Source organism: Plectrocnemia conspersa, unplaced genomic scaffold (genome assembly GCF_051122295.1).
Source record: "Plectrocnemia conspersa isolate PC_06_02 unplaced genomic scaffold, ASM5112229v1 ptg000010l, whole genome shotgun sequence".
In the NCBI taxonomy this organism is placed as follows: domain Eukaryota; kingdom Metazoa; phylum Arthropoda; class Insecta; order Trichoptera; family Polycentropodidae; genus Plectrocnemia; species Plectrocnemia conspersa.
The window spans coordinates 26,965,893-26,987,671 of NW_028277174.1; the positions used below are offsets into that span (position 1 = coordinate 26,965,893).

General features: G+C 29.0%; 1 protein-coding gene across 1 annotated transcript in view; it reads left to right on the forward strand.

The window, feature by feature from the left end:
- Fbxl7 (F-box and leucine-rich repeat protein 7) overlaps window positions 1-21,779 on the forward strand; it is a 98,893-nt gene that overhangs the window by 69,779 nt on the left and 7,335 nt on the right. Inside the window, exon 2 of the mRNA XM_088195938.1 lies at window positions 6,123-7,558. Coding sequence (XP_088052064.1) covers window positions 6,139-7,558 — 1,420 coding nt within the window. The 5' untranslated portion in view covers window positions 6,123-6,138. The remainder of the gene's footprint in view (window positions 1-6,122; window positions 7,559-21,779) is intronic.

Consider the following 21,779-nt stretch of genomic DNA (forward strand, 5'->3'; position numbering starts at 1 on the left):
GTTGACTTTATTAATAGCGCATTGCAGTTTATTGTTAAATTTTTCTTCAGCTATTTAGACCTGTATCAAATGATATCTAATGTATATAAAAGTAAATGGTCCCAGCACATTACCCTGAGGTACTCTAGTTGATATCATTCTTAGAGATGAAACTGTGTCACTTGACAAAGTATCTCTCTATTATGTAATACTATATGATCTAGATTCTAGGTAATAGTGTTTATATTCTGAATTCATTATGTTCTAAAGCTCGAGAGACGTCCAGGTATATAGATATTTTTGTTGCACAATTAATATATCAGTAAATAGTCATTAATAATTAGAAGTTGCGAAGAGCAGAGGTTTTACATTTTTATATTTTTAATTATATCAATAATATATAATATATATTTTTTAAATAATTATTAAACCATCTTGAAACTATTTTACTTATTATTTACTTATTCTCTAATTTATTTATTATTATCTATTGCTTCGAAAGTTTGCTTCAATGTTTTTTTTTATATCCTTGGCTCAGTGGAATGTTTTTTTTCTGAATCCTGATTGTTGTTTACATAGAATGTTTCGAGAAATAATAAAATCGTTCAAGTGTTTGATTATTATTTTTTCCATCACCATTTCTACACAAGGTGCTCTAAATAATATATATTACAGAACTAAATATAAAACATAATATAATATATATTAAACTGTATATATATTTAATTTAGTATATGAAACTTTGCAGCGAATTTATAAATGAAAATATTTTTGCTTCTTGACTAATATTTATAATTATTAATAAATCATTTTACCTAAAAAATATTTATCATTTAAAAGACTGTGGTGTTACTTACGTCATTTAAACAAGTCTAGGAAAATGTATCGCCTGCAATTTACCACCAGCAATTATTCGCTAGTAGTTTACCACCGCGTCAATTGATCGCATAAACAATTTATACCCTACCTAACCTAACATGTTACACTAATGCCTCATGATGGACTATAAATGAAATATTTAAAATACGTAATATTTATTTTATCTATAATAGTAATTATCTAATTTAGGATTATTTTTTTTCTTTATTAATTTATTATCAAAGTAAAAAATCCTTAAATTATGGAATATTAACTACTTAAATGAGTCGAGTATATTATAAAAAAACATATAATATCTAAATTAAATGATACGAACTAAACGCACTCATTGTATTTATTCTTGTAACAATATATCAATGTGCAATGCCAGCGTATTAAGGAGCTGGATGACGACAGCTAAATGCGAGTCGGCTCGTGCAGACGTTCTGGCTCTAACGAGCATCATAAGACTCTTAAAGACGTAATGAAACCCAATACTGACATTCCTCGAGAATAGTTGAATTGTCAACAGCGCTCTTCAGTAGCTTAACGAAATGCTAAGTGACATACAACTCAGCGAATTGTATTCAATTGCTCATAAAATAAAATTACTAGTATACAAGAACGGATTTTAATAAAATATGTTCATATAAGGGTATCTACAAAACCATTTCTGAACTTTTGATATTAAAATTTGGATATTCAGGGACTCCAAATTAAAGTGTCAGTAAAGGATATTTAAAGTTAAATGCATTCCTCATAACAAATCCGAGCATCTTTAAAGATTTTTTGCAGACATCCACATCATTAGTGAAAGTTTCTTATATACAGTACGTTCTACCAAGATTTATAATTTTAAATGAGATACGGAAAATTAGGTAATATTGCTTTTTCTAATACTAAAATACAGATGGTTAATGAAAGCCTAACTCAATAGAGAATCTAAATAACTTTAGAATGTATAATACTTACTAATTATAATATTGAATTAATCTAAACAATTCTTTTACTCTTTCTGTTTCATAATTATCATCGTTTTAGACCCTTCTTTGGGACTTTTTGAGACGCTGCTAATATCTCAAATTTCTGGCGCTTTGATATTAAATAGTTTTCTGTTCTATTTGTTAATTGCCGCTTTCATTAATATATTTGGTTTAATTTTAATATTTCAATCCGAATATCAATCTGAATTTCACGGCAGCTCTTCTATAAAATCTGAACCTAAGATCAATGAGGAAATTGTTAATCAAGTTTGGGCTATTGTGAGTTAACTTTGCTGTGTTTATTTTTAGGTAAACAGCGTTCAAGCTATTATACAATAGATTGTTCAGACTAAATATATTCTTATCGGCAGTCTATTTTGTATCTCAGCAGATTGGCTACACTTGCGCTTAATCAATCGGTTCCTTACGTACGAATACAATAATTTTCATTCATTGCCTTTTAATTTGATTTCGGTCCTTTGTCCTGTCGGCGTAATCACGCGATCGGCGAATTAATAAATTGCCGTTGGAGTTTCCTGCCCTCCGCCAGACAGAGGTCCGACTTTTATCTCTTAGCCGTACCTAGGTATTATTATATTATACTTCGGGTATGGCGAGTGTGTTGGCGTCTTTTCGCAACCCCCCGAGGGTGTGAAGCCCTTTTTGATTCCCGTTCGGCGATAACGTTTATTTTATGTGTACATATTGTGTGAGTATGTAGTATGGCACACGGTTTCGCAAAGCGAGGCTCGCGAAAATTGCCGTGTTTTGGGCGTGTGTGAGTGCAATGCGGTTTTATTTTTTGGGTGGGCGGCAGAGGAATGTGACCAAAAGTGACGGGCGAAAATGTTGTGGTAGATGGGAAAGGGCGTTTTTAACGTGAGAATTTTGTAACTGTATGATAATCGATTATGTGAAAAAGTATTTTTTAGCTTTTAAACAGTTTGAGAATCTTCGGATCGTAAACATTTTTTTTCGCTTTCAATTATATATAAATATTTGCTCTAAAATTAATTTATGGTAATTTAATTTAAAATTATATTCTGTGTGTGTTAGGATTTAGAACACACAAAATAACTTCGGCTTTGAGGTAGATTTTGCTACTCAACCTTCGGATAATCACAGTCATGATTATTGTCGTACAAAATGTTTTATCTACAGATGTCAAATGATCGAGAAAAAGCGACCAGCTTTAAGATCCGACTTGTTTACTTAGCTTAATTCGTGTGGAACCCATACACATTGTATCCAAGCCTTCCCAATCTTTTAAATTTGTCTATGTACTGTTGAATCAGACTGGTTTAGTTTCTCGACCAGCTGATGTATTAATAGTTTGATTAGGATTTGCACTTCTGCAGCCAGGACTATTCTTGATAACGTCATTTCTCATTCGAATATTTTAAAACCATCTTTGAAATTTCATGGCATCTAATCAATTTAGTGACCGTAGTTGCCGAATTTTTTAAGTTCAGAAATTCATATGACATTCAATTTCGTATAAATTGTGCTCAATGTTGGGCTCAATTTTTTGATAAATATCAGAGTATGAAGTCCAGATGTTCTTACTTTAATACAAATATAACAAAACTCATACTTTGGTAGCAATAACCGAAGCACGAATTACATAATTTAATATAAATAATATACTTACGGATTATCTAATTTAATATAAAAAGTTCTTCTATAAAAATATTGGTTAGGAGTCAATGAAAAATAATAAGTTTTCTGTGAAATATTTTTTTGCAATAAATTTAGATGTAAATGTTTTATTTTTATAATAACATTTAATTTAAAATTAAAAGTAGTTTTAATGTCTAGAAGAAATTGTACAAATTAGCCTAAATCTTATCTTTAAATTTATACTCATTATCTTTAAATTTTTAAGAATAAAAATAGCATTGTCATTTTTTAATTCAGAAATTAATGCTGAAATATTACCTTATAAACAATGCAAAATATACAGTGAAAAAATAAAATAATAAATTATGCTATTTTATTAATTTTATGAAAGCGTTAGCACAAAAACACCAATGACAATATTTTAAGCAAAAATCAAAAGGAGTTTTCTTTTGCAAACATTTTTTAAATTCAGATATTCATACTGATATCTAACATTGAAATCAACGTTAGAAATACTATACAAAAATATTAATCATAATCAATTATAAGTAATAAAAAAAAATTTAGTAAAATCCCAATGGAAATTTTTTTATAAAAATAAAAAAAAATTTTCAAAGCAACATTTTTAATACTAAAATCTTAAATTTTCTTAACACAATAAATACTGTACAAAATCATTAATAATAATTAAAAAAAAATATTTTCAGTATTTTGTAAAAGCATAAGTGTAAAATTATCGATGAGATGTATTTTTATGTGAAAACATTTTTTTAATTCGGACATTTATACTGAAATCATACATTTTAATCAACAAAATTAATACAGTACAAAATTGTCTATAATAAATTATAATTAATAAGAAAAAAAGTTATAATGTTTATTTTGTAAAAGCATTAGTGTAAAACACCAGTGATAATATTTTAATCAAGAATCAAAAGATATTTTCTTGTAGATTTTTTTTAAAATTCAGACATTGATACTGAAATCTTACATTAAAAGGAACTTTATAAGTCCTACACAAAATTTTCAATCATAATCAATAATCAGTTATTTGGAGTATTTTTAAAAGCATAAGTTTTATCATTTTTATGGCATTTTTTTTGGAAACATAAAAAGGATTTTTTGAAAATTTTTAAAATACATATATTTTAATCAATATTAAGTGTAAAAAACAGTATTAATCAAATCTGATTAGTTTATTAAATATCATGTATAACTTAATAAAGGTTTGCGCAGTTAAAAGTAGCCCTATATTAGCTACATTATTATTATTAGCAATATAATATATTTTTCATTAAGTTAATACACAATTTTATTTTCGTAAGAACTTATGCTTTGTTATTCAAAGGTCTCATACTACATATTTTTCACCAGGCTCTGTAACTCTGCAGATCAGCTCTAAATGCCAATATCGACATTCACTATCTATAATTTATTTTTATATGTAGCTTTATGCCCCGGATGCATAAACATAAAGTTGAAGAAGCGTCGGCGTTGAAGGTTCATTACTGCTTTCAATACTTATTGCTCGTGCAAAAGGAGATAAATTCCTACACAGTTCCTTGCTTAGCTTTGATATTATTATAAGATACCGATATTATTCAATGCTGCTAAACGATTTCGATTCTATGGCTTTAATTTCGCGCGTCGAATTCATCATTCCGTCCATAGGGCAATAATTGACAGAGATGGAAGACGATAATCAAAGACGATCGATTAGTGACAGAAGGCTGTTTTCCACTGATTCGATGAAACAATTTGCATCAATCATTCCCGTTAATCGCCCTCGCGAGTCTAGAAAATTGCGTGTGGTAATATAAACATTTACTGGAAATTGAACAATTTGCACTCGAGGCGTGTATTGATTTTTCGTTACGAGTGATTTGAGTATATGCATATTGTGTATTTATTGAAATGCATCTTTAATACAAGAATAATACATTTTTTGGATATATTTGATTATATTTCAATTTTTATCATTTATCTTGATTTTATTAAAGGATTATTTATTAAAACTGTAATTGTTTTATTGGATAATAGAAGCTCAAAACGGATGATACTGTTTGTGTCTTATCAATTATAAAGCAATACCTTCTTTATGGGCTTCGACTATAGAAACGCTTAATTGGACTTGTTAATTATGGTCCAGTATGTTGTAAAGAAACCCCTTTTTCATATTTAATTATTGCAGAAGATGCTCGTATTTTAAATTGCACTTAAAGAAACACTAAAACACGATCTATTAAATTTGATTAAGATCTCAAGTATTGCATCTTTAAAAACCCATACGGTACAGGTAACTTATTCACATATTTACTACGTGGGAAAACATTAATTATTATATTTATTTTGTTATAATCAATCTTTAAAGACTACCGCATTCGTAGTAAAAGCTTAAAAAATCAAGATTGTTTATAATTTAACGTTGATCTATCTCTACAAAAATAAATTTTATAATAATATACATATATGTATAGTATTTAACAATGGCTTCAAAATTGTATAATAAAACAGCGTAAAGCCGAAGCTAATCCGTTCTATAGATTAATGCTTTTATGTCGTAAAACAGTTAAAGACCACAGAGTAAAATAATATATTCAAGTCTTTTTATGAGCCATTCGATACTGTAGAACGAAAATATTTCACGAGACAATATTTAACATATCCTTTTATTGATTACAGGTGGCGGCCGGCAGATATGTCCCACGCAGCAATGGGCAGAAGGTCACCTTTGGCCTGCCCTTTGGCGACCCTGGGCAGGGCTTCGCCACCACTGGAGCCGAATTCCTACCACCATCCCCTCAGCTCTTCGCCTTTGGATCCACATGCGTACATATCGAGGAATTCACAGCATCACGACCGAGACTCACCCACCATGGAAAAATCTTATCAACCCTTCGCCAGATCCAGAAACACGCCTTCGATCGAACCGCCGTATAGGACCAGAGAGCAAAACTATCCGAGGACGTCTTACGATGCGCCCTTTCACTCCAGACACTCTCCAGCGCTAGACAGGTGTTATCCGCTGAGTAAAAAGTCAACTTCGTCGGTGGACTCGCACATGACGTACCATTTGTCGAGAAGCTCTTCAAGTTCGTTGGACCAGCCGTACATCCACCCGAGCTTAAATCCTCTGGATCCTCAAGTGTATCACATGCCGAGGAATCCGGCCAAAGCCATCGAAGAGTCTTACTTGAGACAGTCGCCATTTAGAGAATCGAGACAGACGCCATCGATCGACAACGGCCACCACAACGATGACTCGTTCAAAATGAAGGACTTGTCTCACTTAGCGCCTAGTGTTTACAAGCATTCGACTCAAATCTATCAGAGTAAAAATAATGAAAACGGCTCTTCTTATCCGTTAGATTTAAGATCGCCATCCTTGGATTCTGTGTATCAAGAGAGATACCAACATAAGGGCGATAGTATAGAGCAGTACAGCTTGAGGAACGATCACGTTTATAACGTTGGTCAAAGCTTCAATTTGAGAGGATCGCCTGCCTTGCGTAGAGCTTCTTCGCCCACGACTGATACGTGTAGTTATTTAGTTGAAAACTTTAGCAAGCTAGGTAGATCGTCGCCCAGTTTGGATCAGGGGTATCATACGCTGGTCTCGCCCAGTCCTGGTCCATCGACGCCTGGACCTTGGACAGATCTGAGTCCGGGAGTGAGTAATTTTAAAGGAAAGAGGATTTTATCGAAGAATAACTCGTTTGATAAACTACCAGACGATGCCGTAATCAAGATATTTATGTGGTTAGACAGTTGTGATTTGTGTTCGTTAGCTAGGGTATGCAGGAGGTTCGAGACCTTGGCGTGGCAGCCTTGCTTGTGGAGGACTATCACTCTGAAGGGAGAGCACTTGAGTGGCGATAAGGCGATGAGGAGTGTTTTTAGAAGATTGTGCGGTTTAGGGAGGACGGGTGCTTGCCCTGGTGTTGAAAGAGTGTTTTTAGCAGAAGGTTGTAAAGTGACAGATAGAGGTTTAGCCTTATTGGCTAGAAGATGTCCAGAATTGACTCATCTCCAACTACACGGAAGCGCGGCAGTTTCATCTATAGCTCTGAGAGAGCTCACTTCTAGATGCACCAATTTACAACACTTAGATATCACAGGTAAATACATATATTTTATTCTAGATTCATAAATATTATCGATGCTATTATATTATATAACTACTGCGGAATAGAATGGCGTATAGCATATAAATAAAAAATGTATAAATAAATTGTCCGCTATAATTATGGAGGCTGTCGATAAATCACGTGAGATCATTATCACCTGCTGATTAATTTTAATGGCGTTTTGTCACGACATCCAGGGTAACTTCGAGCAAAAATGGAGAAGGCATTTAATCAACCGAAGTGAAGAGATACTATATATTATAGTAAAATCAGGGGTATAGTATTTTGCTTGAAATATACAGTGAAAGTGTGAGATTTTTGTCTCTAATCAAATCCCAATTCGTGATGTAATTACAGTATTAAGATCTTTGCACAATAGATTGCTCGGAGATAAATCGAACAATGCGGAATAGAATAAAATATAATTTATCTCGTTATCGTGCATTATATTATATGCATCTGTTTAAGCAATTATTGTGCAGTTAGATGGTTAAAGGGTATGGTTGATAAGGTTTAATGCATGCAGATTTAAATAGCTGACATTTGAAAGGATGACATTTAGCGACTTTGGTTTTTAGACATTAAACTAATCTCATCCGGATTTTTTGTATAGTCAGAAAGGTTTTACGCCACTGCTTTCGCGAACCGTTATCTTCAAAGTCGTGTTTTAACTTCATGTTCAGTTCGTAAATTACGTTTTTAATTTTTCATTCGAACGCTTGTAATGAGCGCGATAAATCTTCAGCGGTGGAAAACGCGGAAGATTCGTAAAAGGCAAAGAATGCCTTTGAATAAAATAAATAAATAATACATTTACAAAAATGTATATTAAATTTTTTGCATAGTTAGCATAATTTTAAGTATAGTAAAATAATTAAATTTAATATTAAACTTAACATATATTTTTAAATAATTGTCATATGTACAATTTTATGTTTGTATTGTATTATTTTAATACAATATAATAAAGTAAATAAAAAACTTAAATATTTACAATTTACGAAAAAAATTAAAACGTTTAATAATTTAAGTATTTTTTTTATTAATGTTGCTAAGAGGCGGTGCTGCGAAACTTAGGGTGTCCTAAAAAGTCGCGATCGCGTCCCTTATTCTTTCAGTTACGACCAGGACGTCAGTGCCTGAGAACGTTTTTCTTGCACGAGCCATTTAGCTTTTCAACTAGTCCACCATACACAATAATGTTTTTGGCGGTGGCTATGTGTAGAAAAAAATACGTAGGATGTTGCTTGTAACTGTTTTTTTTTAAATGTTTATTATTTTTTTGTATAATGACCATCATGATACATTGGGAAAACCTGTTATGATGGTCAGATTTGTATATTTGTAGATAAAAATTTAAAGTATTAGTTACCGATTTATATACCTTATTTATTTTTATTAAAACTTTCGCTGTAACCTGACAGGCATAATCCCAATGCGTTACAAAGAAATAAATCTATACCAATTGAATAAGTCAATCAGATATAATGAATACCTACAAACCAGACTGAAAGTCTGGGAATCGGTGACATCTATATTGATAAATATAAATTATTACGTGGAATATTATTTACAATTGCCGTTTTTTTAATAATAGAGCATTTTGAATTATAAAAAAATTCGAGTGCCGCTGCTGGGGCTTGAACCCGCAACCCCAGAGTTACTAGTCTGAGACGTTACGGACTACGCTATTCCGTTCTTTTGTTTAATCAATTCTATTGTTTCATTGGATGATCCTTGTTATATATCACACTATATAAATATTGCGTACATATCCGTAGTGCCTGCACTACACTCTGGAAGTTGGAGGTTAGTTGCAAACAAATATTTAGTTTATAATATGATTTAAAATATCTAAAAGTCATAAAATTATATTTTATGCTGATTTTTGATTAGTTAATTCCCTGTTGGAAGTTGGCCAAGGTTGGCCAAGGTCGAAGAATATAGTGGGTTACTTTGGTAGAGTTCGGTTCTGCCCGCTCTAAAATCTCTCGGAAATTGTCCGAGGTTACCGAGAACGGGAGGTAAAGTGGGGGTAATTCAGTCGACTTGGCTAGCTTCGAGCGCTTCCGAACATTGTCTCGTTACCGAGCGTTTCCACTGCGACGGCGCTGACACGTTTTTATTGCTTTTGACGTGAATATTTGCTTTCTGAGAAGTGATAATTGTTTTTGCGCCCTCCTATTGACCAAAATTCGGTTTAAATATACTTTAACCAATATTCTCATATCAATAGTTCCTAGTAATATTGATCAGGTATAAGTTGGAGCTACTCTTTCGAACGCGAGCGGTGAGATACTTCCCCTTTCGCTCTCTCGCGTGCTACGGGACGAGAGTGAGAGAGTTAATGATATGTTGTTTCGCAAACTAAGATAGAACGAGTAACTCGGTTCAATTTCAGTATGCGCGTAGGCGTCCTATGGTCAACACGCATGTCGAGCGCTGCATCGTAGTCACGTGGTCAATTTATAATACCACATGCTTATCGGGGACTTCAACAGACTCTTACTGACATTTTTGAATATTTTAGGGCACCATAAGGGATTAATTATATTTTTGATAGTATATTCTTCTAACAAATATCGTTATTATATTTTTTTTCATATAAACTTAAATAATTAAAAAATAATTAGTGGTACTTGATTTTGTTAAAAAAATCGTTTCGAATATCCTTATGTATTTTCTTAAATTGGTTTATATAAATGTCACACCATAACGAATTCTTATTTAGAATCGATGGTGACAAATTCTAGGATAGTCACAGATGTGGTGTTCGTATTCTGAAGTATCATTTTTATGTCTTATGGCATTTTGCAAAAGCCGACAAAGATTTTGCGTAATTTGAATATTTACGACCGAAAAGTTTTCACTGATATTGTATTGGTGAGTGCCCACACAAACTTTTATAATTATCAGTAGCGTAATTTTAATAATATGACAATTTAAAAATTGCGATTACTTGGCACATTTTTCGATCGCGCGCAAATATGCCGGCTGTACGTGACAGAAGCCGCCGGCCGGACGTAATTCACGCCCGCCGTCCGGACGGCATATGAAATTTGCGAGTGTGGTAGCTTACTCGAAGTCGTAGGTCTCGGCCGACTTCATTTGTAACTTTGGTTCAGACAACTTCCAGAGAGTGTAGTTCACGCATTACATATTATTAATTAGCATAATACATTCTTAGAATTTAGAAAGTGTTATAAAAACGATGGATTTATAAATTGGTAAAGGATTACTAGAGAAAAAAAAGTTTTTTTTTTAACATTAAGGAGATTAGTTTTTTTATACTATTTTTACTAATAGTTATTCTGAATTTTTTTTTTATTGAAATAATATACAAAAACAATTGTTTTTTTAAGTAAAACACTCACTGATGGTCAATCAATGTGTTTAATATTAAGGAAATTTTAAGGCTTTTTTAATTATGAGTTTTTTTAAATAAATTTTTCACATGAACTAACTGAAAAGTGACTCTTTATTTACTGTGAATATTTTTAACTTGCTTATCGCTTGGGTTACTGTATTATCGGTTTTCATATGTGCTTAATTCTATAGATTTTTTAAAGTTTTTTAAGGTATGTTTTGACTATGTTGTTACTAGTCTTCAACTGTAGATTTTTTGTATGTTTATTTCAATGCGATTTAGTTAAAAATAAGCAACTTTTTACTAGCCAAAATTATGGTTTTGTTAGTCTTTTTCATAAGAGAATCATTACAATATTATCTATACATAAGTCAATTTTTTTATTTATTATTATATTTATATCAATGAAATATAATAATCGCTTCCCCCAGAGTGCTTTTAAAATCAATATTATAAATCGCCATAAAGCCACCTTACGTAGTTTTAAATTCCTTATAAGGGATAAGCTTTCACGTGAAGATGTACAACATAGAGTATGACATAGCCTTCTCTCTCTTAATGATGTTTTATGTTTAAACTTGGTTATTGTTCGCTGACATAACGAGAATCCTATTTGAATGGGTAATAGTTGAACTAGAATACGCTTTCAATTCACTATTCTTTGTACAACAATTGTTATTATATAACTTTAAGTTAATATTTGTACCGTTCCATATAAGTATTTCTTCAGGCAATAAAATATTATTACTATAAAAAGTAGTCTCTTAATTATCAACCAAAATATCGCGTAATTATGTCATTAACGAACATAAAGAATTATTGCACGTATGTTTTAATTGTTGTGTTTTTAATTAATATTTTTAACTGTTTGTCAGAGTATTTAAAATACAGTAGCTTTCCATTCTATTTATATTGGAATGCTGAAAGATATGCTTTAATTGAAGATGTATCCCATTAATATTTGTACGTATTAAATAGAATAAATAATAAATGTACTATACATACATTTAATATTGTTAAGTTCATTTTCTTTGATATAGTTGGTTCAATTATTGTATGAATTACTCGGTCGCCGTATTTGGTGCTGTTAAATCGAAAAGGCGATAATAAAACTATCGGTAAATACTCATAAAATGTTCCTGTATGTATGTATGTATAATATAAAGGGTACAAATTCGAATGCTGTATTTGTCGACGGTAAAAACTTGCTCACGGTATCGAAGAACGGCATGGCGAAATGCGGTTCGGTTGAAACTTTGGGTTTTATTTAAAAAGTTGAACTTTCTCGGAGGTTCGATTGCTGTGCATCGGGCTACTTACTTTTGGGATGAATTATAAGATGTCTTACAGTTTTATTCATATTTAAAAAAAATGGTTAAATATATGGACAATTTTTCAATAATACTTCAATATAAAAAAAATAGCACTAGTTGGCCAGAAAGTCTTATATAAAATAGGTTGTAAATAGAAGATTTTGTATCTTAAAATATCGGGATAAATACATAGGTTTTTTGCCATTTAAAAATATATGTTTTTAATGTATTTTCTAACATGTGCCAGATATAAAATCATGCTTCACGTTATCTATTTTTTTTTAGTGAAACTGATCTGAAATCTATATTTTTTTTGTGGTTAGGTTATAGACTCTACTAATTTAATACATATTTTATTAAATTAAAGCTACAATTTAAAGTTTAGCTTATAATTATAAATTTTTGTAATGAATGAAATTTTCAGAATTGTTCTTAATTATTATGGTACAATATAATGTATCAATTCCAGGGGTTTAAAACTATATATTCCGCATAATTTCTTAAAATTGAGTCGTTATCTACTGCCAATTTTTATACGTAGCTTATCGCTCGAAATACTTTTTTCTCAGTTTTATTAAAGATTTTATATACATATTTTCAATAACTGCCAATTTTTACATTAATAACCTTTATAGTCCAATTTTCTTAATAAGTATCCCAAGACCAAGCTATTTTAGATACATATATGAAATTAAATAATTTAATGCTCATTAAATATATTAAAAATATTTTTTTCTAAATACATATATTCTATCTTGTGTGTTTATTATACAAAAAAAATTTAATTTTGGCAGAAGTAACTTAAATAGTTAAATTATATATTCATTATATAAATAATATTATAATAATTTAAAAAATATAGAACATTTTTAATTATATTTATTTATTATTGAGTGGAATTTAATTGATATTAATACAAGAAATGTATTAATATTAATCTTTTTTGCTTATAAAAGTATATAATTAATAAAAATTGTTTTATTATTTTTTATATTATTATATTTTATAATAAATAAAATATATAAAATACGTGTCATTTATTAAGCATTCTTATTTATTTAATTTAAAATAGTATTAATTTTAGATATTGTTTTATAAATATTCAGACGGATATAATATAGGATCTGCCGGTAAAAAACATATGTCCAATACGTGTGGACAAAGGACTTCAAAGGGTTAAGTTATAGGTGTTTATATTTATTGAAAAACATGAAACTTTCTTACATGAAACTTTGTGCAAAACCATCTTGTGCGTCTTACTAAATGGCTCAATTAAATTATAGAATTCAGACTAGATTATAAAATCAATGGTCCAATAATCTTTGGTTAAATTATTTAGTGGGAAAAAAAATAATCACTCTCAAAATTTTATACATAAGTAATCTGTTGTTTTTTGGTGTTGAACTTTGCGTGTTTGTATCACGTTGGAGTCACCACTTTCGGGTTTTGAGCTTTGCATGTTCGTATCATGTCGTGGTCACCACTTTCGGGTATCTCCGAGATTGAAATGGTTTAACGGGAATATTTTAGCCTTACGTTGCTATTTGTATTCCGGTGATATATTGTTTCTCGTGACCGTTTTGTAACAAATAAATATTCATTCAATGCATTGGAGAAATCATGCGTGTTATTTATGGGGGAACCCTTTATTTCTAGTCGTAACGTGTACCTTTGTGTGCTATTGCACTATTCTTAATAAATAATCAGAGTAATTACGCGAGTTTTAATAATTAGACTAGGGTCCCCATAAGTTATTTTAGAGATCTTTATTATTGTAACTGATTTAATTTAAAAAAAAATATACTACCCAATAATTTCTTCTAATGAATAGCCCATCGGCATATATTTTATTGATTATGTGTTATAAATTATATTTATAGTTTTAAAATTAAAAAAACATTGTGTTTTGGATATTTTTAGTTTTAAAAATAATTTTTACGTCTACGTTTTTGGCATCGGTTTACATTTAATATTTATGCAATAGTTTACATTATCTTAACGTTAAGTCTAAAAATGAAACGGAAAGAAAAATCACTATTTTTTATATTAAAGACATACATTTTAAATTGCTTCTTTCTAAAAAAATATTTTAAAGATGTTTATAATTATATAATTAATGAAAATGTATGTAAATCTACCTTATTTATTCTACCTTATATAACAAATTATATATAAAGTTATACATATAGTTTTAAAGTAGAAAAAATCGCTTTAAAATACGTGTTCTGTATTTAATACAAAACGAAAATATTTTATATGGTATTGTAAATATACATTTGATAGTATATACGGTTAGTTATACATCTTTAAAGCTACGATTGTCTAGTAGGTTAAAGTTTATTGTTTAAGCAATATTGCGTTATTTGATTTACGTATAGCATTATGTAAGTCGGTCTTTCGCGTTTTATTGATTTGTAGAATTTAGTTTTACAAACTGTTAAAAATTCATCAGAGAGGAAAACAAATATTAATAGTTATTTCAGAGATTTTTCTTATTATAAAGTAACATACATTTTCTGTAACATATATTGTTGACTTTATTTTATAAATTAAAATTAAGAGTCGCTACAAAAATGATGCTCTAATTAATATTTTTTCTATAATTATAGATATAAATAGATATTTAATAATATTCTTACGGCTACGTTTGACGTAAGTATTTAACGTAGGTTTACATTTAGTGTTCAAGCTTTATTGCGTTACCTCATTTACGTAAAACTTTACGCAAGTAGGCCTTTCGCGTTTTATTGATTGATTTAATTGATTCGTAAAATTTACACTCCCACAATAGTTTAGGTTAACAAATTATTGAATATTCATATTTTTTATATATTTTTAGGATACGATTAAAATGAGCTTTTCATTGTTTATAAATATTAAATATTAACTACTATAAATTTTTTTTCCAAAATAATAGCTAATGTTTTTATGTATGAAGAGTATTTATAGTATTCACGATTTCGTAACACGTAAATATCTGTGGATTAGGTTATATTGTGGATTGTTTTTGATTTAAGATAAACATTAACGATACTGATTTATGTAAAATTATCTGCTGAGCATCAAACCTTAAATATATAATGCCATCATTTTTGATTTATAGCAAAACAACTACAATATATGTATATTAGGTCATTCAGTGTCATTTTTTAATTAATTTAAAAATCGCTATAAATTATTCAAAATATGATTTTATACTTATGGTCTTCTTCCACCTTGGTCAATTATATGTTGAAGTTCAATAGCCCTATTTTAACATCGTCTACATTATATTTTTTTATCTATAGTGTAGTCAAAAGGAGGAAGCTCTGAAGAATAATGATATGATATTCTCGTTCGAATCCTTTTGAACCATCCTTAAAATTTATGGATATCTAACTTTTTTCAGGAAATTTATATAATATGAAATTCGAATAAATTGTTCTTTTGGTAAAAATTTTGGGGTCCAATTTTTTTAACATCGAAATGTACACCAATACAGATGTTACAAAAGACAAAGCAAGATTGACTATTAACGTATACATATGCTTGATAAAAACTTAAGAGAAATTTTAAATCAGCGGATAAACATATTGTATTTTTTATTACATGTTATAATTTAAATCGAAGAAGAGTAGAATTAGGCTATTATTAAATGCGCCAGTAGTTTTTGAATAAAACATATAGTAGACATGTGGTGAATTTATTTGTTACTATTATATGCTATGTAATTTGTGTCTTAAAATATAATTAATAATGATTCTTGCGTAAAGTTATTATAAAAGTAATTCAAATAATACATAAATTAAGTTTTTGCTGCTTAATAACCCGTTTTTTAACAACAATATAGAAAAAAATGCAAAACCATATTATTATAAAAAAAAAGTTGATAGTTATTATATTATGTAGCCTTCATTTTTATTATTGTATATAAATATGCCTTCAATAATATTAATCATTTAAAAGTAGTGTTATGTTATAAACCTTGTACTCATTTCTAAAAAATATGATAGATATATAGTTTAATGGTTCTCCAATGCAATACCCCATCTATTAATTCGCAATTAATCATTTAACTGTCTTACGATTTTATACCTTCAGTCAACCTAATATAACTCCTCTCCTGAATCGTTTCTACGTAGATTTATGTCCTCATATAATTTTTGCTCCTTGGGCTTCGATCTAAAGGGGTATAACCGTTCATATTGATGATTCCTGTCTTCGAGGCAGATTTATTTAATAACCCAGTTACTCTCGCCATTGTTCAGCGACGGTGTTAAGTCGCCACATATTGCTGGACCAGTTTGTGTGTAAATCAAGATTTTCCCTCCGCTGTGAAGTCGATAAATTCACGGCGAATGAGCTTTGTTCGACTCGTCGATTTTATGTAATTAATAATTGTGTACACGGCGAATTAAAGGAAAGGTGGTGAAATATAGTTATATTAGAGCAGGAAACGAAACTTAATTATATAATAAAGTTTTTCGTGTTGAAATAATTGTAACATATAAATTATTTTTAACAATGCAAAGTATTTTTTACCACTATAAATATACACAACAACTATCTAAATCATTATAAATATGTATTACTCATTAATATGGAATATATAATTAAATTGATTTATTATTAGATGTAATTGAAATATTTGTATTGTATTAATATTTTTAAATTACATAAAATATAATTTAAAATATACATAAAAATGCACATATATTTAAAAAAAAGTTTGTTCATTGTGCATGTTTCCGGTATTTAACAATTTTTCATTCATATATTTAACCGTTACCAATACTCAACGAGCAATTTACATTTTAACGTGACACTTAACCGTTTTTAACTTAATTAAGAAATTTACGACAACCGTATCGCCGTCACAAAAGCGATTATCTAATAACATCGAAATAACTCAGAATCAAAAGACTCAAGTTCGAAGACCCGTTGCGTTGTTAGAATACGAAATTTCGATATTTATTGATCACTCGGTCAATTTGATTTGCATAACTGCCGCGGAAGCGAAGGCTGTGTACTACTTGGGAAATATTATAAATATTAAATTTTCGCATGGGATAAATTAAAATGGGTAGCGCTCGATTATTCGCCGTCAATGAGAAATATGTTTGTGTATGTATTATATATTTAAATAAAAATAATAAAATAAAATATATTATTTGTGTGTGTATAATATATGATATATTTGCATATTCAGAGTCGGCAACAATAGCATTCCACAATGTTTTATCTGATGTTGCCCATTCGCCGGGTTATATCAGAACCGGTTTGTGAATGTCTTACGCTCTCTGGGTCTAGTCTAAAAAATAGCTTTTCACCATAAATCAGCAATTTTATCTAGTCCGGCGTGTTGGTGCATTATTGAGCTTGCTTGCTTTGAAATAATTAAGAGTTTACTTAATTCGGAGATTCGTGTTCCAGATTGTTTTAGTACAACGATTCAACGATCAGATTAGCGAATTCCACGCGAAATGATTCATTAAAACAAATCGTAGGTAGTAAGAATGTTTATAACATATTAAGTAAGATTATGATAGTTAACAAAGCATAGTAGTTGATTATATAATTATCTGCTAAGCTGTCATGTTTATAGGTTTTGATATATAATAACAATATTTTAATTAAAAAAAAAAAAAAATATGTATATTTTACAAATATTTATTTATTACAAGCATGTGTTTTTCCAATGCATTACAACGAAGTAAACACACTTAACAATTACTAAATAAGTAGTAAGACACCAGATTGAAATCAAAGTCTATAAATCAGTGACATATTTTAATTACAATTTATAGATATATATAATAAATTATAAACAATTATTACAGCTTACAATTTATACAAAATTTTATGTTAAATATTTTTTTAAGATAATCATCCGTAAAATTAAGATCATCTAATGAAACAATAGAATTAATTAAAAAAAGGACAGAATAGCGTAGTCCGTAACGTCTCAGACTAGTTAATTTGAAGGTGCGGGTTCGAGCCCCGGCAGCTTCGGCAGCGGCACTCGAATTTTATTTATTAAAAATGCGTTATTATTAAAAAAAATCCGGTTCCAACTGCAGTGACATCTATTGATTATAGATATTATAAATTTATTTGTAGCATAGAAAGGTTTAGCTCATACCTATTATTATTTTTTCAAAAAATTATATTACAATGTTAAAAAAATATATAGTGCCATTTTTGTCGTGAGGCCCGGAATCATTGTTTTCCCAAGGCCTGGTTTGCTCTTGGCGGCCCTGTTATTTGATCACCAAAACAAATATTAGTAAAGAAAATCGTAAACAATTGTTTGCCATTTAAATATTTTCGACTTTAAAAGTACATATTTTCAAACATCTGGCAAACACCACCCTTTTTATGTGGTGGTTGTAAAAATTTAAAATTGCTTATACAAATTTTTTTAGCAAAAAAAAGGCTTTATGAAATTTCTCTATTAGGCATTTTCTCACAAAATTATTGAGAAGAAATACTATATGTGAGCTATGATATGTGTATTTCGTACGTTCTGGAGTACCGCAAGGAGCTAATTTGGGTCCTTTGGTAAAAAGTAATGAAATATAAATGTCATAATAATAAAAAGATAATATTAATAAAAAAAATTAGAAAATTATAGACCGAAAAAGCTACATAGTAAATTATTTTAAATTGCTAAGCCTAAAATATATACATACATATGTATATGCAGTGGCGTAGCTATTGTGAGGCGGAGGGGGCGGGCCGCCCCGGGCGGCACTTGCTTGGGGGCGGCATATTCGCGATGGGATCGTCTAGTGTGGTTCTTAACCCTGAATGCACTAAAACATATATAAATCCACGAATAACAAGATCTTAATAAAAATCAATTTATTATTTAAAGAAATGCTGATTTTATGACCCTGCAAAAAATGTATGGGGGGCGGCAATTTTAAGGATCGCCCTGGGCAGCACGTACCCTAGCTACTCCACTGTGTATATGTGTGTATTTAGTTATCTAAATAAAGAGGTGAACCTTACAGTCATAAAATACATCTTTTACTTATTTGTTGACAAGTCGTGCTTTTCTAGAGCTTTTTAAATGACTACGTAAAAATATTTTAGTGGATGTCAAAGGAAATGTTAATATATTTTATTATATAATATAATTCCAGTAGGAATCTGATATTTTACATTGAATTTTTCGAATGTTTTTTTTAGAATTAATTAGCGCGCTTTGTTTTATAACTGTGATGCTACTTATAAAGAAAATAATGTACACAAACATTTTACAGAAAAATATCACTGAAATGGATTTAAAAATAATATACATATGTATATATATTGATTAATTTCGTTTTATATGTTTTATAAATAAATATCAAATATATCTGTATCAATTTTTTTATTTAATTACTATTTTTTAATTAGGTTAAATAAATTGTTTAAGCACAATAAAGAATTACGACACTATAATACAATAAAAAATACTTTTAATCGCCCATTTTATTATACTTGATTGCACATATAGAATAGTTTATTGTAAACATTTAATGAAATTACCTAACAATAAATTATTTATTAATAATATTTAGCTTAAATAAATAAAAACAAATAAGAGTATATATTGCGTTATATCAGAGATGTCTATTTTATTAATATTACTCAATTTGTATATAGTTTTGAGATAAGAATCAGAGGCGTTTTGTAAACAGCAAAACATGATTTTTGATTGATTATTATTATTTGTTTTGATTCAATATAATATTTTTTATTAGTAGCTTTGTTGCCTTAATAGTTGAGTAACTTTAAAATATATTTTTTTATTTAATAAATAACACTAGTGACTAGTATAAAATCGTGAACTTATCATACATTATAAAAATATTCATGATTCATTACTTTAAATGCAGTCGAGTCGAAAAAAAAATTTTTCATTATAAATCCAAACAATCAAAATTAATAATAATGTGTTAGTATTTTCTCATGATTTGCTATTTTCATGACGCATAATTTATTCATAGACATAGGCATATAGTTGTGTGCAAGAAATTGTGTATTATATTATATTTTAAATAAAAATATGATTTAAGCTCTTAAAATATGTATCAAAGTATTACACATAAAATTAAAATATAAACCATTAATTAAATAGTAATATTTTATCAATCATTAAAAACTTCAAAATTCATCATAACATTTTCAAACATTATGTTGTAAAAATATATTTTGAACGATTCAACGAGTTCGTGGTCTAATTCTCTAATAGTTTTCATATACTCGTTGAGTTGTGCAATCGTTTTTTTCCTTCATAATCATAGCCCAAAGACATTCTATCGGTTAAACTACGGACTATTATAGAACCAGTTATTTTCCCACATTTTTCCTTAAATTTTAAAATATTTAATCTTAACTTTACTGCAGTTATCAAATTAAAAAATTCGCCCGTTGACAAGATGAAAAAATTCCACCGCCTATACTGTTTCTTCGATGAAGTAAATACCTTCCATTCTGGAATATAAGACACACCCTCAGATAATTTTGCCCTCTAGTTTTCGCAAAGTTACATGGAAATATTTTTTTCTGTATATTTTGGCAACTTTTCGACGAATATTGTGTACCCCATCTAATTTATTTTACTCTTAACGGAGAGCATTACTCTTCGTTAATTAAAAACAGTCTAAATTTTTTGTCAATTGTCCTATTTAATGCGCGTTAAACGCATTAACCCTTTCAGTAGTGAGTTAATCTGTAAGCATTTATTAATATACACCTAAGAGTGAGTTAATTTTATGTATATTATATTTACATAATTATTTATGTTGTTATTTATTTATTATTATTTAATATTGCATTTATAGTAAATAGTAATAAAAAATCACTGATTCTATTAGTTTCATTTCTTTGATTTATTTTCTTAATTTTCTGTATTGGTATGTTTTAATAATTTATTTATTTTTGTTAATGTATTTTACATATTTATTATATATTATTCGGTTTTTGTATAATATAAAATAAATATATTAAAAATATATTTCAGCTATCTTAATTTATTTTGTATTCCTTAATTTATTGGTATTATTTTGTACTGAAAACCTTTACAATAAAATTAATTTAAAAAAAATATTATATAATTTTAATGTTTTTGATTTCTTCAGTTATATATGTAAGCATATAATAATTATAATATATATAATAAATATATAGCTATTAGGGTACTGCAAAACAATGAAAGATCGACCGCCGTACATGTACGGCGATACTCATGAAAGGGTTAATACTATATATTTATCACATGATTTGCAAACACTCATACCTTCACAACATTTTTACCCCTAACCTGATTTATTGCACATATTTTTTTGAGGATCGGACTGAAAAAACGGTCTTGTCAAAAATCCTTCTGGACGAATACACAATAATATCGATTTTTCACCTAAAATGAATTGTGCATTATTTGCTATTATTTTTATAATTATTTTAATCTACGTGTCTAAATACAATACACACATGCCCCTAAATAAGCGATAAAAAATACTAAAAATACCTGTTTAGGTAATTTTTTATTTCGTAATTTAAA